This window comes from Canis lupus, chromosome 12 (assembly GCF_003254725.2).
Source record: "Canis lupus dingo isolate Sandy chromosome 12, ASM325472v2, whole genome shotgun sequence".
In the NCBI taxonomy this organism is placed as follows: domain Eukaryota; kingdom Metazoa; phylum Chordata; class Mammalia; order Carnivora; family Canidae; genus Canis; species Canis lupus.
Genome location: NC_064254.1, coordinates 502,432 through 524,401, shown reverse-complemented (window position 1 = coordinate 524,401; position 21,970 = coordinate 502,432). Strand labels below are relative to the sequence as shown.

Here is a 21,970-nt window from a genome sequence, read left to right as displayed (position 1 = left end):
GGAGGCGGAAGAAAGTACCGAGGGGGAAGGGGCTGAGCGAAGGTGAAGGAAGGCTACCCAATCAGCTAGCGAGTTGTCTTTCGGGTTGGCCAATGAATTCACGCCTCGCGCACAACGTCTCGCGACAAGGGCGTTTCACTAGCATGTTTGGGCGCGTTGGGCGGCGTCCGGGTATAAAAGACACCGCCCGAGCAGACAGGCGCCATTCTGGGGTTCGTTTAGAGGTAAGTTTGGGTATCCTGTCGGTTGGAGGGTAAAGTATTGTTGAGCTTGTTGGACTGGGGAGGGGGTTAGGCATGGGTTGTTTTGAGGACCATGGCTTATGGAACGCGGCTGTGTTCTCGTTGGGACCTGGAGGTGTTTGACGACAACAATCATGGTACTTGTGCGTGTTTAAAGCAACCCGTGTTGATTGTATCTTTCTCCCTTGTGTTCCTTTTATCCCAGGTTTGAATTTTCTCGGAGAAAGACAGGCCGGTCACGAGGAAAAAAGAAACAAGCCGCAGCACCATCTAAGCCCTTGAGAGGATCCTGAGGGGGGAAAGGGAAAACAGCAGCCACCAGCCCAACCACTTGTGTCTTCTGCCCCTTCCCACCTGTCTTGCCCACCCCACCAGCCCACGCTGCATGGGACTTGAAATCTGTGGCCGAAGGACCGTCACCACATAACTTCAAAAATAATCAACCACCCACCCTTCCCAAACCCACCCAAATCCACTCATCCAGCGTTTACTTTTTTGAATCCACCCAGAACTTTTTTTTCTACGACCCCCCCTCCCTAAATGGAGTTGGGTGGGGGGAAAATGAATACTGAGTTGGCCTTCAATTTTTTACGAGACTTTTTGATCCAATGAGGCCCCCCAAATAATTGAGTTTTGGGTCCTGGTTGGTTGTTTTGTTTTTTTTCTCCAAAATTTTAACCCCCTCCCCCCCTGAGCCCGAGGTGCTGACGTCGCAAAAAAATTGGATAGTAAGTGTCGAATTTTCCAAAACCAGTCTTGCAACAAGAACTCAACGTTTCCCGTTGTGAAACCAAAAATAATGAGAGGAAGAAATGAGCCAATAGAACAAAATAGAGAACTGGAGAAGGACCAAGCCGGTCACTTAATCTCCATTAAAAAGGGGCCTTTGGTCTAAACAGTCTTGTTCTCTCCCCTACCACCTACCTTCCTGCCCGGCTGCAGGCAAGGAAAGGGTGGAGGGAGGGCCAGCAAGTGAGGATTTTGACGGTTAACCCTTGGTAATCCAGCCAATTTCCAGACTGCCAAAGCCATAAGTGTTTGCTTTTTATAAGGAGGAATGGTTAACTTCCTCTTGTTAGCAGTCTTCAAAAGGGTTAATGAGCTCACATACAAAAGATGGTGGATCTTGTGGCTCAGAAGTCCCACTTCTTTGTGTGTGAGACAAGCAGGGCGTCTTTCAATTTGCCAGATTAATAAGCAATCTGTACATAAAGATTGCAGGGTAAGGAGATGGGCAGAAAAGTAATAGCTGGCTATGACTTTTTAAATGATTGTTAAATCCTCTCAATTTTAATGTAATTTGCTTGGGGTATATTTGTGTGCTTAAAATAGGTGGCAATCTAGGAATAAAGATTGCAAGACCCTAAATTCAATACAAAATATCTTAGTGCCAGTACATACAAGATAATGGGGAGGTAAAGAATGTTTTGTAATTGTTGCAGGTTGCATAGGTAATTTAAGAGCAAAAATGATTAACATTTTAACTTGATACGTTTTGGTGGGTGGGAAGGTTGGGAAATGTGGAATTCAGGAGTATAACTTTAAAAGCCATTTAGTGCAATTGAATGCTAGCTTTTCTAAAAGATTTGTGTCGTTAAAAGGAATTTTTTTCTTCCCTGCTTCAATATGGCGACTTTCCTTGTCCTTTTGTCTTCCAAGCGGCGTTGCAGGTTGTGTCTTGGCCCATTTTTCTCTTGTCCTCCCACCTCAATCCTATTTGTTGAGAGTGGTCCAAGTCCTCCCCTTTTCCCTTTATAGGGAGGATGGGGGTGGTCGATGGTAGCAGGTTGAACCTCAATTGCAAATTCAGTTCTTCCCCGCAGAAAATTGTTCTTTTAAATATTTTAATTGGTTTTATTTTCACAACTCTCTTCAATTAGGTCAAAGACCATTCAGGATGGGTGCTGGCTTGGGGTATTTTACTGAAAAGGGGTGTTTTTTTAATGTAACTGGCTGCCGGCAGAGCCGGGATGGCTTTTTAAGTTTTCCTCTTCTCCATTACAAAATGGCGTCGTCCCTGCTGCTTTGTTGTTTTTTCTCCCCCTTTTGCCATCCAGAGCTTAGGGCCGCCCTAGAAACTTGGTCAAGGGGGAGGAGCAGCTTGGAAAGGTGATGTAATCAGCTTTCTTCCTCTCCACCCTCTTGAAACTCCACCCCTGAGCCGATGCTCCCTCTGCACGCTGCGGCTAGACAGGAAGAAACCTTTTCTTTTATCTTAAAAGGAAAAAGCTTTGTAGCAATTAGGTCTTGAAGTTGTCCCCTGGGCAGCTCTTGTAATTTAACAATCTGAGCCTGTTGCTTTTATTTCCACCTTCACTCATCACAACTGCTTGGAGGTTTTCCCCGCTTCAGTTGCCAGGGGTGGAAAAGCAGTCAAACCAACTATACTTAAGGCTGGGAGCCTTCTGGTGGGGGGTGTGTGTGTGAGGGAGAGCGCACGCGAGCGTGCTGTGTGGTGGGGGAATACTGGGGTAGGAGGACTTGGGAAAGTGACTTGAATAGACATGGGGCCTAATGACACTGAAATGTGCCATTTATGCCCAGGAGCCAGTCCTTGGGCCTGCTTTTGGTTGCTTTGTATAGAGACTGGGGGAGGGTGGGTACTTCAGGACTTCCTTTTAAATCACCCTTATTCCCACTTCTGGATTTGGGGATAAATTCTTTGTGTTTAGTGCTGTGTCACGTTCTCCAGTTGTGTAGCTCCTGTACTTTGGTACTAGGATTGAGAAATGAATAGGAAAGGAGGCGGCAGTTGTAAACTCAAGGCAGGGGGATGCGAGCTACGGTGTCTGGTAAGCAAAACGTTTCTGGTATTACATTTCACAACCTTCATTTCTTTTTTCCAAAGAACCACCTTTTTTTAATTTTTTTCCTTCCCTTTAGAAAGAAATTCCTTTAAAACGTTAGTGGAATAATAACGTCTTCATTTTTCAACTCATGCAGTGCTTTAGCAATGGGTGCATGTTTAAAGCCATGCTCTCAGGGTGATATTGGGTGTCCTGCCCCTTCTCTATCTTCCTCCAACTTTTTCAAAGTCAAATCTTGGTCAGATTTTCCATATCCTTTCCATTTTTTAAAGTCCTGCTTTGAAGCATGGAAGTTCTAGGCAGAATCAGAAAGCCATTTTGTACAGCTCTCCTATGGTGACCTGAGACTTTAGGGCTAATTTTCTGCTGGGTACAGATTCTCAAATTAGTACTTAGACTTCTGGATTGGGTGGGAGGGACTCTTTCACATGTCTATTGACCACAAATTTTTTATCTTTCAAGCAGTTTGCCATGTGCCTCTGCAGCATACCTTCCTTGGGAGCTGAATAGTCTACCCATTGGGGTTCCTGACCTCTAGTGAACAGGGTATTAATAAAGAAGATCTTCCTTAACATGGGAGATGGGGAAACAGGGTCTTCTAGGGAAACCACATCTATCCAGAGAACCTCGGAGAACCTGATCTTTATAGTTTGTGACTAGAGTTCTATTTTGGATCTTTTGCTGGGGAGGGGGAGAGGGTGATTTTACATCCTTACTAAAAGGCAGATATGGTTTTCAAAATGAATTTGAGGATTAGGGACTTAGGAGAGGTAAGACCTTGTGCATCACCTAAAGATCTAATTCAGTCCACCAAGTGGTATAAGGACATATCTCAAACACCAAGAAAAGGAAGGGGAATGTTAGGGTCAGGTACAAAGCGTTTTCATTTCCAGAGTGCTAAGACTTATGTTAAGGTAAATTTGGATTCCCTTCTGTGTTACAAGTGTGATTGTTTTTAAAAGGGCTGTGATTTGCCATAGGGGTTTTGTCCTAAACCAATTAAGTTCTTTTCTTGGTGATGGGTAATAACTAGCCAAGTTAGATATTTTTCACTCTTAATTGAATAACCCTCAAGTAAAACTCAATTCAGAGGCTGGAGTGGGTGTCACTTTTAAGTTTCTCTCTGGTAAGATTTGAAGATTCCCCAGTGCCTGTGCTCGTAGTGCTCATCTCCCTGGAAAATTCTTTTTTTTTTTTTTTTTTTTTTTTTCCCCTGGAAAATTCTTGATGAGAAGGAATGCACAGTTTAGGACTAGGTAGAGATAAGGCTGGGATTGTTCCCCTCCCCCTGCCCCTTCTGTACTGTCTTCAAGGAGTTTAAAAACAAAAGTATGCCCTAGATTGTTTGCTTCCAGGAAGCTTCCTCAAGCATTCATTTGAGGCTCCAAATAAGACTAATGTTGACACTTGGGTTACTGCCCCTCCTTCCCTGGACAACTCATTAGCCTTTTCCACTGTAGGTAGGCCTGCGCCAGGATTTTAGGCTCTTCATTCCTTTCCACTTGAGTGCCTTGTACCTTCTCTCAGAATGTACTGACTTTAAGGAAATTTGGTTGTGAGACACTTGGAGTCCTTCATTTTAAGTGACTCAAAACTAATTTGCCTGTAGGAAAGCCGTGAGAAAACCCATTTACATTTTGTCACAATTGCTACTTAGGAGATGAAACTTAATTCTGTTGATTATATTTCCAAAACATAAAAGGAAAAGTAATAGTGGAAAGTGAATATTTAAGATTTCTGTTTTATGTTCTAGCTTTCCCTGAGTATTTTTGCCTGTTATGAATGGGAATGAAAAAGTTGTCCCTGGGTCCCATTCCTAGCATAAGGCACTGGACAGAATTTAGCGTTGTGCTTATTGGTCTCTGGGGATGGTTAATTCTTCTCTGCTACCTTCTTAAGTGAAGGAACATTTCGGCTCAAGTGACCCTTTTTTTTTTTTTTTTTTTTAAAGTTTCTGAAGGAAGGAGAGGTAGCAGTCCTATTGGCTTAGCTCCTTGGTTATGCAAAATGTTCTCGAAGGTGGTGTATCTTCACTCTGGGTTTGAATCAGTGTGGTCAGCAGTATTTGGCCGGGTGGGAGTGGCGGTACTGGTTTGAAGTGTTGTTAATTTAAGTCTTTTTGTCAAATTGTATACATTGTGGTTGCTGATGATGATATGTACTGCTTTGGATTGACTCCTTGTTTTTCCAGTCGCCCCTAGATGGGAAGCCTGTTTTATCCCTTTGTTGTATCTGTGTATCTCTTGGTATGGTGTCTGTGTCGCTCTATGTTGTCTTACCACATGGGAAAAAATGCTTTTTTCTCCTTCCCTGTCTGTAAGAATCTGCACACTTCTGTGGATTTGGCCCGGGGGCTTCTAATCTATAGTATTCTACTTCAGTGTTTCTCTCTCTGACCTCAGGTTCTACCTGCCCTTGTGGAAATTCCAGGACAGCAGCAATGCACAGTTAACCCAGATTTGCTCAGCACTCAGCATTTCTTACCTCCTCACTCTGTATTCATCCTGCAGGTTATGATCTCAAGAACCAGCCCCTTCCTGCTCCTGCTGCTTCCTAGGTTGTTAGGACTTCTCTATTTAGAAATTCATTGGCCTTGTTGTTGGGAGGACTAAAAGTTGAGATTATTAGGCTTGGGTTTTTGTTTTGTTTTGTTTTGTTTTTAATTTGAGAACAAATAGAACATCTCTGTTATTTTATAAGAAACTTGGTCTTTTTTCCTGCACAAATAGAGTTATCTTTGTAAAACACAGATTTTCCCACCCTTCTGGGATCATGTCTGTTATCTGTACTATTAAGCTGGAGGCAAGAAATTGTTTTCTTCTTGTCTCCTTTCTACCCAGTGTTAGTCTTACATCCCAGACATAAGTATTACTTTCAGTTCTCAGAATCCCACTCAGAGCCACATTGATTCTAAATTAGCTTGGGTTTTGGACTAGAATTGCTTCACACTTTATCCCATAACAGCAGTTTAGCTTTTAATGAGCTCCTTTTCTAACCTGGTTTAAAGTAGCTACTTAAAATTTAATAGCATTTTTCAGCTTCTAGTTTTTTTCTATTCTTTTTGGCTTCATGGTTTCTAATATCAAGCCTTTCTTTTGGGGATCTTGGAAAGTGGTGTGGTTTTGAAGAGGAGTAGTGATCAGATTCTCATCTTTGCTTTTGAAATCACAAACCAGCCTTCCTCTTAACTTTGAAACCATAAAAATGTGTGTCGTATCTGGTTAACGAGTGGCAGTTCATTTCAAGACTTAGGATATAAAGAATTTCCTTTAAATCCATTTGTCTCCATTTCTAGGAAGGTACCCACAACTCTCTTGAGGGAAATAGGATGTTTTCTGGTTTTGTATCACCTGCTAGTTTAGCTGATTGTCTCAGAGCGTGTTCTGGCGCTTGAGGTGATGATGATTCTTAATAGAGTGAGATAAAAAGGAACTGACTAATCTTAGAAGGCATATAGCCCAAGTGTCCAGGATTGGCCCAGTTCTTATTAAGCTATCCATTTTTTTCAAGCCAAATTTATCAGCAGCTAAGGGGAAATAGGACCTAACAAGGAGCAAAAAAGCCTGGGATTGTTGAGTTTTAGTATAGGAACTTGACTCTTAGCTCTCATACGATTTAGTGAAGTTCAGCTATCTAGAAAGGATGTAACTGGGAGGGAGAGAGAAATACGTGCTGCCCAGTTCTCCAGTCTAATTTTAGTCTTCCCATTCAGTCCTGTATTAACACCATGCTTAACTTGCCAGGGGTGGTGATGGTCTGTGTTGATTTTTTTCTTACCTAGAAAATGATGAGTGTAGTTGAATATAGATTGAATAATTAGTCACAAAATTTCATCTGCTGTAGAAGTGGAATTTATTAGAGGGTATAGTGGGATTGTCCTTGCCGGCCATTTATTCTGTGGGTTTATTTTGTCCTTGTCTTAGAAACTTCAATCATGGGTTCGGGTCCCATAGATCCCAAAGAGCTTCTCAAGGGCCTGGATAGCTTCCTTAACCGAGATGGGGAAGTCAAGAGTGTGGATGGGATTTCCAAAATCTTCAGGTGAGTCTGCCTATCTCTGGATTCATTGTGGTTAGAGTATATTGTAAGTTGTACTACATAAGGCAGAACAGGAATGAGTGTTCTCAGAGGGAAGAGGGAGATTCTAGAATAAGATTGGAATCCAGTAATTTTAGAGTAAATGATAGGAAGAAGTGATCCCTTGGTTCCTAGCCATAATAGAGTCTGGGTTTGGGAGTCATACTTTGAGAGGAAGGGAACAGGGAAGCCAGGTGACAGTTCTTGGTTCTGTTTTGGGTCACATTCCACATCCCAAACTGTTGTTTCCTTCAGGGCTCTGCCAGTCTCCCAGGGGAAGGCAAGAGACTAAGCCAGTCCTGAACAGACTATGAACAGCTGTTAGTGCTAGTATTCTTCACCGGGAAGCAGAATCAAGTGTGTCCTGTGGGTTAGAGAAGCAGTGATGTTCACCTCCCCAGAGGCTTCAGTGTCTCCTCAGTTGTCTTCCATCCTCTCATGGGATTCCATTGGACTCTGGATCCATCCCATCCCCCGAGAGGCTTGTGTGACCTTCCCACTCTGGCAGAGTCCCAAGTCATCAGGGATTTTTAGGCACTCCCACAGATCAGAGATGCTTCTGCTGAAAGAAGAGGCTCTTGCTCCATTTCTAAGCTTAATTTCCCTCCTACAGCCTGATGAAGGAAGCACGAAAGATGGTGAGTCGATGCACTTACTTGAACATTCTCCTGCAGACCCAGTCACCAGAAATATTGGTCAAGTAAGTGGGGAGGATCTGGGAGGCTGGGATGGGAAGATGTAGTTAGAAGGCAGGGGAGGTGAGGCATGGGGTTCCTAGGTCATTGACAGGGGAGTAGGAGTGTGGGATGTGGCACTCCAAAACCCAGGAAGGGCATTACAAATTCTACTACTTGCCTGCAGGTTTATTGATGTTGGTGGCTACAAGCTTCTTAACAACTGGCTGACTTATTCAAAGACAACCAACAACATTCCCCTCTTGCAGCAAATTCTGCTTACCCTGCAGCACCTCCCGCTCACCGTGGACCATCTCAAGCAGGTACCTTAAGTCTGTACAACACTAGTGCTCCTTTTTGCTTTAGCCTGACAGATAAAATACACCAACTCTGATGTGGTTGCAGTCTTGGACCTGTGCAGAAGAGTGATGGAAAAAAATAGGAGTATACTATCAGAAGGCTTGGTTTAAGCCCTTTAACAGATGTATGGTTAGGGCGCTTCTAGATATTTGAGCCTCAGTTTTCTCATCTCTTGTTGAAAATGATTTCTACCTACTTTGGTTGTTTTTAGAATTAAGTACGATTGCACCTATAAAGGTTTTGTAAAAGGTAAAGTACCATAGTAGCGGTGGTCGCCATTAGGGACTATTAAATTGTAGGCAGGGCACTCCAGTTGGTGGAGTGTGTGGCTCTTGATATCGGGGTTGTGGGTTTAAGCCCCATGTTGGGTGTAGAGATTACTTAAAATTTCACGAAAAAGAAATTGTGTGTTAGTGCAGTTGTAAGCTCCGAGAGGACTCCTGTTCCTCCTGGTACTTAACCTTTCTCCCCGTTTCTTGTAGAACAACACAGCCAAACTGGTGAAGCAGCTGAGCAAGTCAAGTGAGGATGAAGGTAGGGGCCAGTCCTTCCTCATCACTTCACTTCGTTACCTTCATGTCTCACTCCCATCCTTGAACTGTCCTGTCACTCCTTTCTACATCACCTTACTTTTCTCTTTCTTGAAAAAAAATTTCAAATGGGATTTGTCCATTTCTCTACCATTGAATGTAAGACAAGACAGCATACTTTTAACAAGAAGCTGGTTCTTGATATCTCTTGGTTGTGAAAGCTATGCACTTGAAATTCTTTGGAAAAAATAGTGTCATCCTAGAGAGTGTCATCATCATTTTCTTCTGTTATTCTAAATAAACGTAGCATATTCTGGGGCCTTCAGTGTGTGTTTCCTATATAGTTCTACCAGTAAATACCTTCCTATAGGCCATGGGTCAGATCCTGGATCCTGGAGTAGATCACAGCTTTGGTAGCAACAGTCTGTCTTTTTCTAAGATAAAGGGTTTTGGAGCCCTTGGCAAGGGCCATATAGTTCTGGCTTGAAGACAGAGCCTGGCTCCAGAAAGTCACAGCCTCTCCTTCAGTGAAGAAAAGGGTTTATACCCAGGGTACAAACCACTAGCACAAGATACTAGTGTGCCACAAGTGAGCAGTGTTCTAGGAGAGCTGATCCCCTCATCAGAATACAGGCTTGCTTTTTTGTCTAAAAGGAATGGCGTGCTAGGTCCTTTTGGAAGGAGGCTTTGGCAGTTTGGTGTGGAAAGAACATGTAGCCCTGGGTGAGCCTATCTGAAGTTCCTTTAGCTATAGGAGAAAACACTGGGAACATTTAGCAAGTTAAAGAGTTTAACTCACAGTGTTTAAGTGGAAAAACATTCTCTAGCCTTCCATTATTTTAGTAATATTAAATCTTGGTTTTGGGTCCTTTCAGATATTGAGCACTTCTGTGTTTGTGACATTACAAATTATCTTTAATAACTTATAATGTAAAACTACAGAATTTTCTATTAAATCATTGTTCATCTCTTATTTTTTCATTGCTGGGTATATTGTTCCCTGTTTTCCAGTTGTCTCAATTGTATTGCCACCTTTGAATGTAGATTTAATTGTTTTGTACTTCCTTTGGAAATTTGTACATTCCTAATAAAGTCTGACTAGACTATAGTATCAATTGGTCCAAAAAGGTTCAGGATATCCCTGTATTAGGGATGTACTGGAGTTTGTGTTGCCTTAATTATAGAAACTGCTAGTTGTGTGGGTATTTATTTGAAAAGTTTGGTTTTAATGTTTTCAATAATCTCATTATTAAACGAATCTGTAAGTGGAAAAGCTGGCAAGAGGATAGGTGCCATAGATAAGAGATGTGATTTGCCAAGTACGAAAAGCAAGAGCTGTAAAGGTCTTTGTTTTTTTTCCGTATATTTGGAAACACATTTTGTCCTTTAAATTCTCTGACCGTCTTTTTTTCTCTAAACACTGCCTTCCCCATCTCTAATGTGGTCTGCTTTATAAGCTCTTCGCTACACTTATTTGCTACATTTCCTTGATTTTTTTTTTTTAAGATTTTATTTATTCAGGCAGCCCGGGTGGCTCAGCGGTTTGGCGCCTGCCTTCAGCCCAAGGCGTGATCCTGGAGACCCGGGATCGAGTCCAACGTCAGGCTCCCTGCATGGGCCTGCTTCTCCCTCTGCCTGTGTCTCTGCACCCCTCTCTCTCTCTCTCTGTGCTTCTGTGTCTCTCTTATGAATAGAGCAGCAGAATGAAGCCAGTGTCCACACTCTTCCACTAACCATGTGTTAAAAGAACAAGAACTAAACTCAAGGAAAAAGCAGGCAGGGTTCAAGTGTCCAAACAGCTAAGAACAGTATTATTGTGTTGTCCTAAAGGCAAACAAAGTATCAAGGAGCCTGACTTAGATTCATCTTATAAAAGATTTTCTAGGGGATCCCTGGGTGGCTCAGGAGTTTAGCGCCTGCCTTCGGCCCACAGCATGGTCCTAAAGTCCTGAGAGCGAGTCCCGCATTGGGCTCCCTGCATGGAGCCTGCTTCTCTCTACCTCTCTTTCTGTATCTCTCATGAATAAATAAAATCTTAAAAAAAAAGAAAAGAAAAGAAAAGAAAAAGATTTTCTAGGCCACCTTTTTTCCTATAATGCCACTAGTAATAATGGCTTAAAAAAAATCAAATAGGGACACCTGGGTGGCTCAGCAGTTGAGCATCTGCCTTCAGCTGAGGGTGTGATCCCAGATCCAGGGATCGAGTCCAGCATTAGGCTCCCTGCATGGGGCCTGCTTCTCCCTCTGTGTCCCTCTCTCTCTCTCTGTTTCTGTGTCTCTCATTAATAAATAAATAAAATCTTAAAAAAATAAAGATTTTATTTATTCATGAAAGACACAGAGAGGCAGATACAGGCAGAGGAAGAAGCAGGCTCTTCACAGGGAGCCCGATGTGGGACTTGATCCCAGGAGCCCGGGATCACGACCTGAGCAGATGCTCAACCACTGAGACACCCAGGCCTCCCAAGAGTTTGAGCCTGTCTCATCTTCTCCTTAAAACTCTGGGCTACGTTTTCTGTTACATAGATTTTCACAGTATATCTTTAAACCTCTGTATTTTCTATTATTGGAAGAATAATATTTTTAGTTACTTAGGGATTTTCCCTTATACTCTCACCTGCAGAGCTCCGGAAATTGGCTTCAGTCCTTGTCAGTGACTGGATGGCTGTCATCCGCTCCCAGAGCAGTACCCAGCCTGCTGGTAAGCTCCTTAGTCTTTTATCCCTTGTATTTATTTCTTTCCCACTGGCCTTCGGTGGCTTTAGCCTGCTTCACCTCTTGACAGTCTTTCTCTTTAAATAAAATCCTTTTCTGCTTTGTTTTTTCACAACAGAGAAAGATAAGAAAAAACGTAAAGAAGAGGGGAAGAGTCGAACCACCCCTCCCGAGCGACCCTTGACTGAGGTGAAGGCTGAGACCCGGGCTGAGGAGGCCCCAGAGAAGAAGAAAGAGAAGCCCAAGTCTCTCCGAACCACAGCACCCAGTCACGCCAAGTTTCGTTCCACTGGTAGGGTGGTTGGCTGGTCTTGGGAGAGTCTGTGGGCAGATGTACACCTAGGGCCTTGTGGTGGAATAGTGGATTTATGACATGGGGAAGAGAGAAGATGGAAGACTAGTAGGTGAGGTTTGGGCTGGGTAAAGATTTAGTGTTGGAGTGGGGAGGAAGAGTTAGAGTGGTAATAAGTTCAACGCAATGGCATGTTTCTTCCCTCAGGGCTAGAGCTGGAGACCCCATCTTTGGTGCCTGTGAAAAAGAACGCCAGTGCAGTGGTGGTTTCTGACAAGTACAATCTTAAACCCATCCCCCTCAAGCGTCAGAGGTATGGCCCTTGTGTACTGGGTTCTGTGTGGGTTATGTCTGTAGACATGAGGGAGGAAGAGGGGGCAAGTTAGGGTGCATCAGAGATCATGTTGATGGCTCATCTTCCAACAGCACCACAGTTGCTCCAGGAGATGGTGCTCCCCCTGCAGAGAAGAAATACAAGCCACTGAACACCACACCAAATGCCACCAAAGAGATCAAAGTGAAGATCATCCCACCACAGCGTGAGTCTGAAGTAGAGGAACACACTTTGAATTGGGAGAGAACTCCATGGAAATGAGTTGGGGGGGTGGTACAGGATGGATTTCTTAGTTTTGTGTGCTTGTCTTAATTTTTGCACCTCTGGAGCTCCTCTTTCATAGGATTACTTAGAAGTAATCTTGGGTATGGGAATGGGGTGCTATTCAGTGACTGGTTTGGGGTGCTCCCAGTCTCGGGATAGTCGGTCCTGTCCATGAGGGTTGTTTTCCTAAGTCACCTGAGCTCTAATTAATACTGAAAGCCTCAAGTTGCTTTTATTTAGTTATTATTTATTACTAGTTAGTTAGTTAGTTTAGCCCCCCTGATGCGTGGGGCTCGATCCCAGGACCCTGGGATCGTGACCTGAGCTGAAGGCAGACGCTCAACCCCATGAGCCCCGCCAGACACCCCAAGTTGCCTGCCTTTATTTTTATTTATTTATTTATTTATTTATTTATTTATTTATTTATTTATTTATTTATTTTAAAGATTTATTTATTCATTCAGAGAGAGCAAGAGAGAGGCAGAGACATGGGCAGAGAGAGAAGCAGGCCCCATGCAGGGAGCCCGATGCGGGACTCGATCCCGGGTCTCCAGGATCGCACCCCAGGCTGCAGGCGGTGCTAAACCGCTGTGCCACCGGGGCTGCCCAGTTGCCTGCCTTTAAAAGAAAGAATAGGGCACCTGGCTGGCTCAGTTGGAGGAACATGCAACTCTTTATCTCCAGGTCATGAGTTCAAGCCCCCATGTTGGTTATAGAATTTCTTTTTTTTATTTTAAAGATTTTATTTAATTATTCATGAGAGACAAAGAGAAAGAGAGGCAGAGGGAGAAACAGGCTCCACGCAGGGAGCCCGATGTAGGACTCCATCCCGGGTCTCCAGGATCACGCCCTGGGCCGAAGGCAGACGCTCAACCACTGAGCCACCCAAGCATCCTGATTATAGAATTTTTAAAAACAGGGGCAGCCCCAGTGGCCCAGCAGTTTAGCATGCCACCTTCGGCCTAGGGTGTGATCCTGGAGACCGGGATCGAGTCCCACGTCAGCTCCCTGCATGGGGCCTGCTTCTCCGTCTGCCTCTCTCTCTGTATCTCTCATGAATAAATAAAGTCTTTTTTAAAAAAACTGAAAAACAAAATTAAAAAAAATTTTTTTTTTTCTTGTATGAATCCAGCATATGCATCCTGGCCACCTTGAACTTAACTGTGTCCTAAGTTGGGGTAGGGTCTCCATTGGCCCATTTCCTGCTCAAACTTTGTAGGAATAGGATTGTGAAAGAGGTCTGATGGTTCCATTTTATGCTTTATCCTCTTGTAGCTATGGAGGGCCTGGGCTTCCTGGATGCACTCAATTCAGCCCCTGTTCCAGGCATCAAAATTAAGAAGAAGAAGAAGGTGTTGTCACCCACAGCTGCCAAGGTATGAGCCCTGTGCCGTAGATGTCAATGACAGGATATCTAAAGTGAAAGGAAGGGCCCAGGAATGGTTGGGAGGACCACAGGATGTGGACTGGGGTGAGGGTTGGGGGGCTGGCAGTGGGAGACGCAAAGTCTTCCTTCATCTGAATCCGCAGGGGAGCCTGTCTAGGATGCTGGACTAACTGCCTTACCTTAACCTTGGCTTTCGTGTCAACTCATTAACTTCTTTTTCTTTCACAATAGCCAAGCCCGTTTGAAGGGAAAACGAGCACAGAACCGAGCACGGCCAAACCTTCTTCCCCAGAACCAGCACCAACTTGTGAGGCTATGGACACAGATCGCCCAGGAACCCCAGTTCCCCCTGTTGAAGTCCCAGAGCTCATGGATACAGGTAAGTCTAGAAATTGGTTCAGGTTTGGGGGGTTTCTAAAAGGAACGACCTGGATCTGATACCTCTCCTGCTTCCAGCCTCTTTAGAGCCAGGAGCGCTGGATGCAAAGCCCGTGGAGAGTCCCGGAGATCCCAGCCAGCTGACCCGGAAAGGCAGGAAGAGGAAGACGGTGACATGGCCTGAGGAGGGCAAACTGAGAGAATATTTCTATTTTGAACTGGATGAAACTGAACGAGGTGAGCCGTCAAGGTTCTTGTGTAGTAGATGGGTATAGAGAGTTTATTTTTATTTATTTACTTATTTTGGGGTCTAGAGAGTTTAAAAAGGACTTGTTTGGTGCTTATATTTTCTCTTTTCTCTCCTTGCCACTAGTAAATGTGAATAAGATCAAGGACTTTGGTGAGGCAGCTAAGCGAGAGATACTGTCAGACCGACATGCATTTGAGACGGCCCGGCGTCTGAGCCATGACAACATGGAGGAGAAGGTGCCCTGGGTGTGCCCCCGGCCCCTGGTTCTGCCCTCACCTCTTGTCACCCCTGGAAGCAACAGCCAGGAGCGATACATCCAGGCTGAGCGGGAGAAAGGAATCCTTCAGGAGCTCTTCCTGAACAAGGAAAGGTGAGCAGAACCGGGTTCACACCCTGGGCATGAACCATGTCCACGTTAAGTGCTTGGACTCCTGAGAGGAACATGCCCTGGGGTAATTCAGAAGGGGGTGGGGGCTAGGGAATGTGAGGGCTTGAATAAATAATTTAACTATCTTTTTTTTTTTTCTTGTCCCATCACCTGTGGCATTCCTAATAGTCCTCATGAACCTGATCCTGAACCCTATGAACCTGTACCCCCAAAGCTCATCCCCCTAGATGAGGTGAGCATATGCTATGTGGTGGTGGAGTTGTGATTGATCTTAGTACGTCTTTCAGCATTTTTCAGTTTCAAATGGAATGTCTCTTCATTCTTTAAAGCTAGTCCTGATTGTTCTGTTCTTGCAGGAATGTTCCATGGATGAGACCCCATATATTGAGACCCTGGAGCCTGGGGGGAGCTGGTGGCTCACCTGATGGAGCAGGTGGCTCCAAGTTGCCTCCTGTCCTGGCCAATCTCATGGGAAGCATGGGTGCTGGGAAGAGCCCCCAGGGTCCTGGAGGAGGAGGCATCAATGTCCAAGAGATCCTCACCTCCATCATGGTATATGAGCCCGCCTTCCTCTTTTCCACTTTGTCTGGAATCTGCCTTTCTGTATACCCCAGTAGTTGTCTTCTCACTTACCTCTTCATCTAGCTCTCTTTTCTTTACTAGTTTTTACCCTTGCATTCTGTTGACTGGCTCTTTATTCACCTTGCCTCACAGGGTAGCCCAAATAGTCATCCCTCAGAGGAACTGCTAAAGCAACCAGACTATTCAGACAAGATCAAGCAGATGCTCGGTAATCACCAGGGCCAGGGAGGAAGCCTACTGTGGAGTTGGTGTGGGGGGAGCAGGGTGAGCAAAGGTATTGCTTCTGCTAGGAGGGAAGACTGGATGGAGCTTTGGTCTGACAAGTTGGTCTGAGAGGGCCAGAGGGGCATACCTAAGGAGGAAGTCATGCCACTCTTCTAGAATCCTCTTGCTGACTATATTTTGTTTTTTAATTAACAGTGCCACATGGATTATTAGGCCCTGGTCCAATAGCCAATGGTTTCCCACCAGGAGGTCCTGGGGGTCCCAAGGCCATGCAGCACTTCCCCCCTGGACCTGGAGGACCTATACCAGGTAGGTGGGAAATGAGAGGTTGGAATGGGTTTATCTGCTTAATTTTGGCTTAGTAATAGTGTAGGATTGACCAAAAGGTGGGAGGTAGGTTAGGCTGGGAGAGGCCATCCCTGAGTGTAACAAGTCGCTGATACGGTCTCCCTTTCTTTCCATAACAGGTCCTCATGGAGGCCCTGGTGGGTCAGTGGGTCCGCGTCTCTTGGGTCCCCCACCCCCTCCACGAGGGGGTGATCCCTTCTGGGATGGCCCAGGTGACCCCATGCGAGGTGGCCCAATGCGGGGTGGCCCAGGACCAGGTCCTGGACCATACCATAGAGGCCGTGGTGGCCGAGGAGGAAATGAACCACCTCCTCCTCCTCCTCCCTTCCGGGGGGCCAGGGGAGGTCGCTCTGGAGGAGGACCTCCAAATGGACGAGGGGGCCCTGGTGGGGGCATGGTTGGAGGTGGTGGTCATCGTCCACATGAAGGCCCTGGTGGGGGCATGAACAGCAGCAGTGGACATCGTCCTCATGAAGGCCCTGGTGGTGGTATGGGTGGTGGGCATCGCCCCCACGAAGGCCCTGGCAGTAGCATGGGTGGAGGTGGGGGACATCGTCCTCACGAAGGCCCTGGTGGTGGCATGGGCAGTGGCAGTGGCCATCGTCCTCATGAAGGCCCTGGCAGTGGCATGGGTGGAGGCAGTGGACATCGCCCCCATGAAGGTCCTGGTGGAGGAATGGGTGCTGGTGGTGGACATCGCCCCCATGAAGGTCCTGGACATGGGGGGCCCCATGGCCACCGGCCTCATGATGTCCCTAGTCACCGAGGCCATGACCATCGAGGGCCACCACCTCATGAGCACCGTGGCCATGATGGCCCTGGCCACGGAGGAGGGGGCCACCGAGGGCACGATGGAGGCCACAGCCACGGAGGAGGTGAGAATGGTTCCTGCTCATTGCATGGCTTTTGGTGTTCCATTTAAGTTTTGGGGTAGCATCATCACTCCCCCCGGGTGTGGTAGGACAGACACGTCCCCCTATTTTCAGCATGCCTGGCAGTTGCTATTCTTTGCCCTTCCCTCAAATCCGTAAGATTCCGTATCTCCCTGCACGCTAGTTTTCAGGGTGCTATGGACAGGGTGGGGGTGGGGAGGCAAGGGTGGCATTGACCTCTGAGCCGTGTTCTAACTGTTCTGCCATCGTTCCCACAGATATGTCCAACCGCCCTGTGTGCCGACATTTCATGATGAAGGGCAATTGCCGCTATGAGAACAACTGTGCCTTCTACCACCCGGGTGTCAATGGGCCCCCCCTGCCCTAGGGACTGCCTCCTCTGCCCCCCCTGCCCCACACCCCATGGACTGCAGCCTTGCTCCTTCGACCCTCTTATGGCTTCTGTGAGGCCCACTGTCCCGTCCCCTGCTGATGAGGAGCCGGCCCCTCAGTCCCCACCTGCTTGGGTTTCTGGGGGTTTTGTGATCACTGGTGCACATCGATGTACATATTTTCCTCCAGTCTGGGGAGGAGAGAGACTGGATACATTCTGTACCCTGGATGGCTGAAGAGAAGACCCGGTTGGCTTCAGTTTTTGAGATTGGCCCTATAGCCCCAAACCCCTTTCCAGTATTGCCCTTTATGCCTGAGAACCTAAAGCTGGTTATCCTGGAGAACACCTCTACTCTCCTATTGTGGGTCCTCCACACGCACACAACTGATACGGAATCAGCTGCACTTATGAAATCCTCCCAGCCAAGTTCATTATTCTTCATGGGGTGGGGAGATGGTAAAAAGGGGTATTATATATCCCGCTGCACTGAGAGGGCTCAATCAGGCTGGATTTGAGTTCTGGAATACATCATCCCCACTTCTCCCTGGACACAGGCTTTTTACATTGAGTCCTTTCTCAAGTCAGACTTTGCAACCTGTGAACACCCAAGTCTGCACCATGGGTCTGCTAGTTCCAGTGATGGCCAATTCATGTCCTGCAGCCAGTGGAAGTTGCAGCTGGCATAGGTGAGACTGGTGGTGGTGGTCCACCCTCACCTGCAGCTCATTCTGGAAACTTTGTAAAACACTTCATTGAGACCAGCTTTTCATCAATTTGCCCGGCACGCTGGGCCTGACAAGTCACACTACATGCACTGCCTTCAGGAGTTGGCATACTCTTGCCCCCCACCTGGAACCTTGTCAGTGTGAGGCCTCTGGCTCCCTTGCCCTGTCAGCCACCTCTGAGTCCCACCAGGTGCCTTCCTGGGTGGGTGCCGCAAGCTGACGCACCCTTCCCCAGCCCTCTCCTTCCGAGGTTTTGGCATCAGTTGTTTTCTATGAAAACAGTGGATTGGTTGGCTTTTGTGCAGGGTCTTGTGTTAGAGCCATGATGGATTTGAGGGATGAGTATTTTTTTTCTTTTGGTTTTGTATATTTTGTACATTAATAATAAACAGTGGAAAGAGAAGCAGCTTATTTAACCCCTAGTGTGTTTGGGCTCTGTTTAAACAAGAACGGCCATTGTCCTCTATTTTAAGTACATTAGTACAAACCTCTATGGAATCTTTAGTCCTTTGAGGAGCTGAAGTTCTGTTGTGAGATAGCATGGGTATTAAGTGAAGTATTTTGAATATAAGGAACCACAGGTACAGAGTAAGTCCCTTGGGTCGACATCCTTTGAGCAGCATTGGGACCTAGGGGAGCAGCTTTTCAGATGGCTGGAGCTGCAGGTGGTGTTAGCGGACACTGACTTCACCTAGTTGAACCTACCATCCCTGTGGGGTCGCTTAGGAAAGGAATTCCAGTGAGTGGGAGGAAGGGGTAAAATGAAGCAGTTTCTGGGGGAAGGAAAAACCAGTGGCTCCTTTTCTCAGTGGAGAAAGAACAGTACAGGCTGAGGCTGCTATTCCCTCAAAAAGTGGCTCTGCAGGGCAGGCATTACTAGGCCGACTTGCCTGACATTGGCTCCTTAAGGACAGCTATCCAGGGCTTCCATCATGGGGTGAGGTCTTGGGGAGGCAGGTTTTGGAGATCAGAATGTAGAAGGATAGGATTAACTCCAAATAGGAATTTCTGCTATTACTGAAATTAGGAATTAGAGTGCATTTTGGGGAGGAAGGTGGGCTATGGGAGCAGGAGTTCAGGAAGAATGGTCTTCAGGGGTACCTGGCGGGCTTGGGAGAGCATGAGACTCCATCTGGGGGTTATGAGGTGGAGCCCAATGTTGGGCCTAGAATTAAAACATAAAAAAACAAACAAAAAAACACCAGTTTTCAAACTCTTAACATTCATCAGAATCATCTGAGGGGCTTTTTAGAAGGCATGAGGAATGAGTCCAGCACATATTCTGGTCAGTAGTTCTGGGAGAGATCCTGAGTTTGCTTCTAGCAAGTTCCCAGGTGCTGATGCCCATTGGAAAGCACTGAAAACTGCCGTACAACCGAGTTTCTTGGCTGCTGTTTCAAGAATTGGCCACAGGAGGGCAACAACCTACATTTCACGGGCCTCATTTACATGAACAAGGCCAATGGGGTTATTTTTATTTTGCCTTTGCCCACAGAGGCTGCACTCCCTGCTTAGCCACTGTTAAGTGGCTCTGTGCACTTAGGATCTGAGAGCACCCAAACTAAGAGGCCACAGAACCTTGAAAGGGCTCAAAGTTTTTTCTATTTTAAAAATGAGTTCACCCATCATCTTTCCTTCAAATTCTCCACGAAAATCCAAAGTAACCTGTTGAGATTTTTTTTTGGTGAAGGCTGATCATCCTCTCCATTTCAGGCACTGACCCACTCCATCCATACCTTCACCAAGTCCCTACAGGCACCTCTCCATTTCAGCCGGTCTGTTCTTTCTCATTCATTTCCCTCACCCCCAAATAGTCCTTCCCGCTGTAGCCTCTCTGCCAATCCCTCCCCAGGCACACCGGCTCCATCTCTAATTCTGGCTCATCAGGAGTGTTCTAGTTCTCCCATTCCTACTCCCGAGCGGCAAACCTAATGTTGCAAAAACGCAAAATCCTACCATCTTGGCTCCGTACGAATCACTAGCAGCAACTCTACTGCTGCTTGCCAAGTGCTAACTCCTGTCTAGCACCAGAACTCCTGAGCGAGCCCCATCCAATGGGGACACCATTTCGCCTTCAACTAAATCTGAGTCTACCTAATTTTTCTTTCCCAAAGAAGGGTGGCTCTTTCCAAGGCAGTATCCAACCCTTCTCTCGGTATCTTCCTGTGTCCTCCACCCAGAAACCAGAATTTTGTAAAAATGAGAAAACCTCAATTCTTACCACTGTGTAGAGATCAGTGGCCGCCTATTTCTCCCCAAACTGTACCTTAACTCCCCATCAAGGCTTACAGGCTCAGAGTGTCCTGGCCTCTGCTTCCGCCCTTCCCAGCTTCAGGGTCTCTGCACACGGTGGTTTCTTCCCTAGGGGGGCTCTTCTTCCCCACTCATCTAGTCCCTTCACCATCTTCAGGCTCTGGCTTTAAGATTACTTCCTGAGAAGTCAACTTGACCCACATGATTTAAAGATGAGCCCTCTACTTTCCTGGCACCATGCTTCCTTTGACGTGCTCCAAAGGGACTAGAGTTCCTATCGTTGCCCTAACAGGCTTCCAGGTGATGCTCACGCTGCTGGCCTAGACACTTTGTAAACCACTACCCGAGAACAGCCAGTTCAAGTGTTCAGTTGCATTTAGCATAGTCACACAAAGGCAACTTTGGCCTCCTCGAGTGCTGTATGGCCACAAGGCTCTCTCCTGGATTTCACTTCTCCAATTGTACTGACACTATTCCCAAAAACCCCTTGTGTATTCCTAAAACACAGTGCTATCCCGGCTCCAGGCTCCTCCAGAACTTGTGCTTCGGTCACCTTGTCCACATTTTACACGAGGGAAAATGTTCAGGATACTGAAGTCAGATAAACGAGGACGATTACAAAAACAAAAACAAAACAAGGGCCAATGTGAGCAACAAATGTCTCTGTTGAAGGCGGAGGACTGTGGGCGGGTCTTGGTCCTCGGAGTCTTCATTAGGAAGCTGTGCAGAAGAATCTGCTTTTCAAAAACACTTCTACGGCACTTACTATGTACAACAGTACACAATTTATAGATAACAAAAGTTGTTTATGAATATTTAATTGTTAACGGAATCCATTTTCCAGGCTTTGAGTTATCCATATATACTGTATCACGTAAACTGTGTGGCAGCCCAAATGGCTCAGCGGTTTAGCGCCACCTTCAGCCCAGGATGTGACTGATCCTGGAGTCCCGGGATCCAGTCCCACGACAGGCTCCCTGCACGGAGCCTGCTTCTCCCTCTGCCTGTGTCTCTGCCTCTTTCTCTCTGTCTCTCTCATGAATAAATAAATAAAATCTTAAACAAACTGTGTTTAAAAGATTTGAGAGACACGGGGAGGGAGAGAGCGTGCTTGTGCACGCGTGAGCAGGATGGGTGGAGGAAGGAAGGGAGGGAGGGAGGGAGGGAGGGAGGAGGGAATCCTAAGCAGACTCTGCTGAGGGCAGAGCCAGACATGGCGCTCAACCTCCCAACCCCTAAGATCATGAAGGGAGCCAAAATCAAGAGCCAAAGGCTCAAATGATAAGCCATCCAGGCACACCTTCTTTGTGCTTTCTGGATTCAATTGTGTTTATGCTGCTTTTTTTGGGGTGAGAAGGAGCAACCTTTTGCTCATATTTAAGTGATTAATAATTCCTTTAACTATGTATATTGAATGAAAAAGTACAATTTGTGTCAGAAGCGGTTTTGGAGCATCTGAAGTACTTGTGAAATTAGTGATCAAAACCTTAAATTGTAAAATTTTGGTGTTCCTTTTATAAATAACATTCCTACATATTTTACGAATCCTCTAGACTAGTGAACTGAAAATTTTAAGTGTAAAGTGTAACTTTAATTACACTTTAATTTACAATTAAACTTTAAATTAACTGAAATTTTAAGTGTAAGTGTAACATGTAACAAAAGCAGAAATTTAAAGCACTTCACAAAATAATTGCACATCTAATCCCTTAATAATAACCCTACAAGGTAGGTATTTTTTATCATCTTCATTTTACAGAAGAGGAAAAGGTACCAACACCATGCCATTAGTAAGTAGACCTGAAGCCTGGTCCCCATTGCTCTGTGACAAGAGTTACTTCATACAACTGTGGAAATTACTTCACATGGAACA

At 45.9% G+C, this 21,970-nt stretch overlaps 1 protein-coding gene across 1 annotated transcript; it reads left to right on the top strand.

Annotated features, from left to right (window-relative positions):
- Window positions 1-18,260, top strand: PPP1R10 (protein phosphatase 1 regulatory subunit 10). The gene is given in 21 exon segments (XM_025418072.3): window positions 1-224; window positions 448-970; window positions 6,973-7,090; window positions 7,740-7,826; window positions 7,988-8,123; window positions 8,643-8,694; window positions 11,314-11,391; window positions 11,524-11,697; window positions 11,905-12,010; window positions 12,124-12,236; window positions 13,571-13,671; window positions 13,914-14,061; window positions 14,139-14,297; window positions 14,434-14,680; window positions 14,867-14,930; window positions 15,055-15,108; window positions 15,110-15,250; window positions 15,413-15,488; window positions 15,701-15,814; window positions 15,973-16,728; window positions 17,004-18,260. Coding segments are annotated over 19 exon segments (2,823 nt in total). The 5' UTR covers window positions 1-224; window positions 448-970; window positions 6,973-6,983; the 3' UTR covers window positions 17,114-18,260.
- The last annotated feature ends 3,710 nt before the right edge of the window (window positions 18,261-21,970 follow it).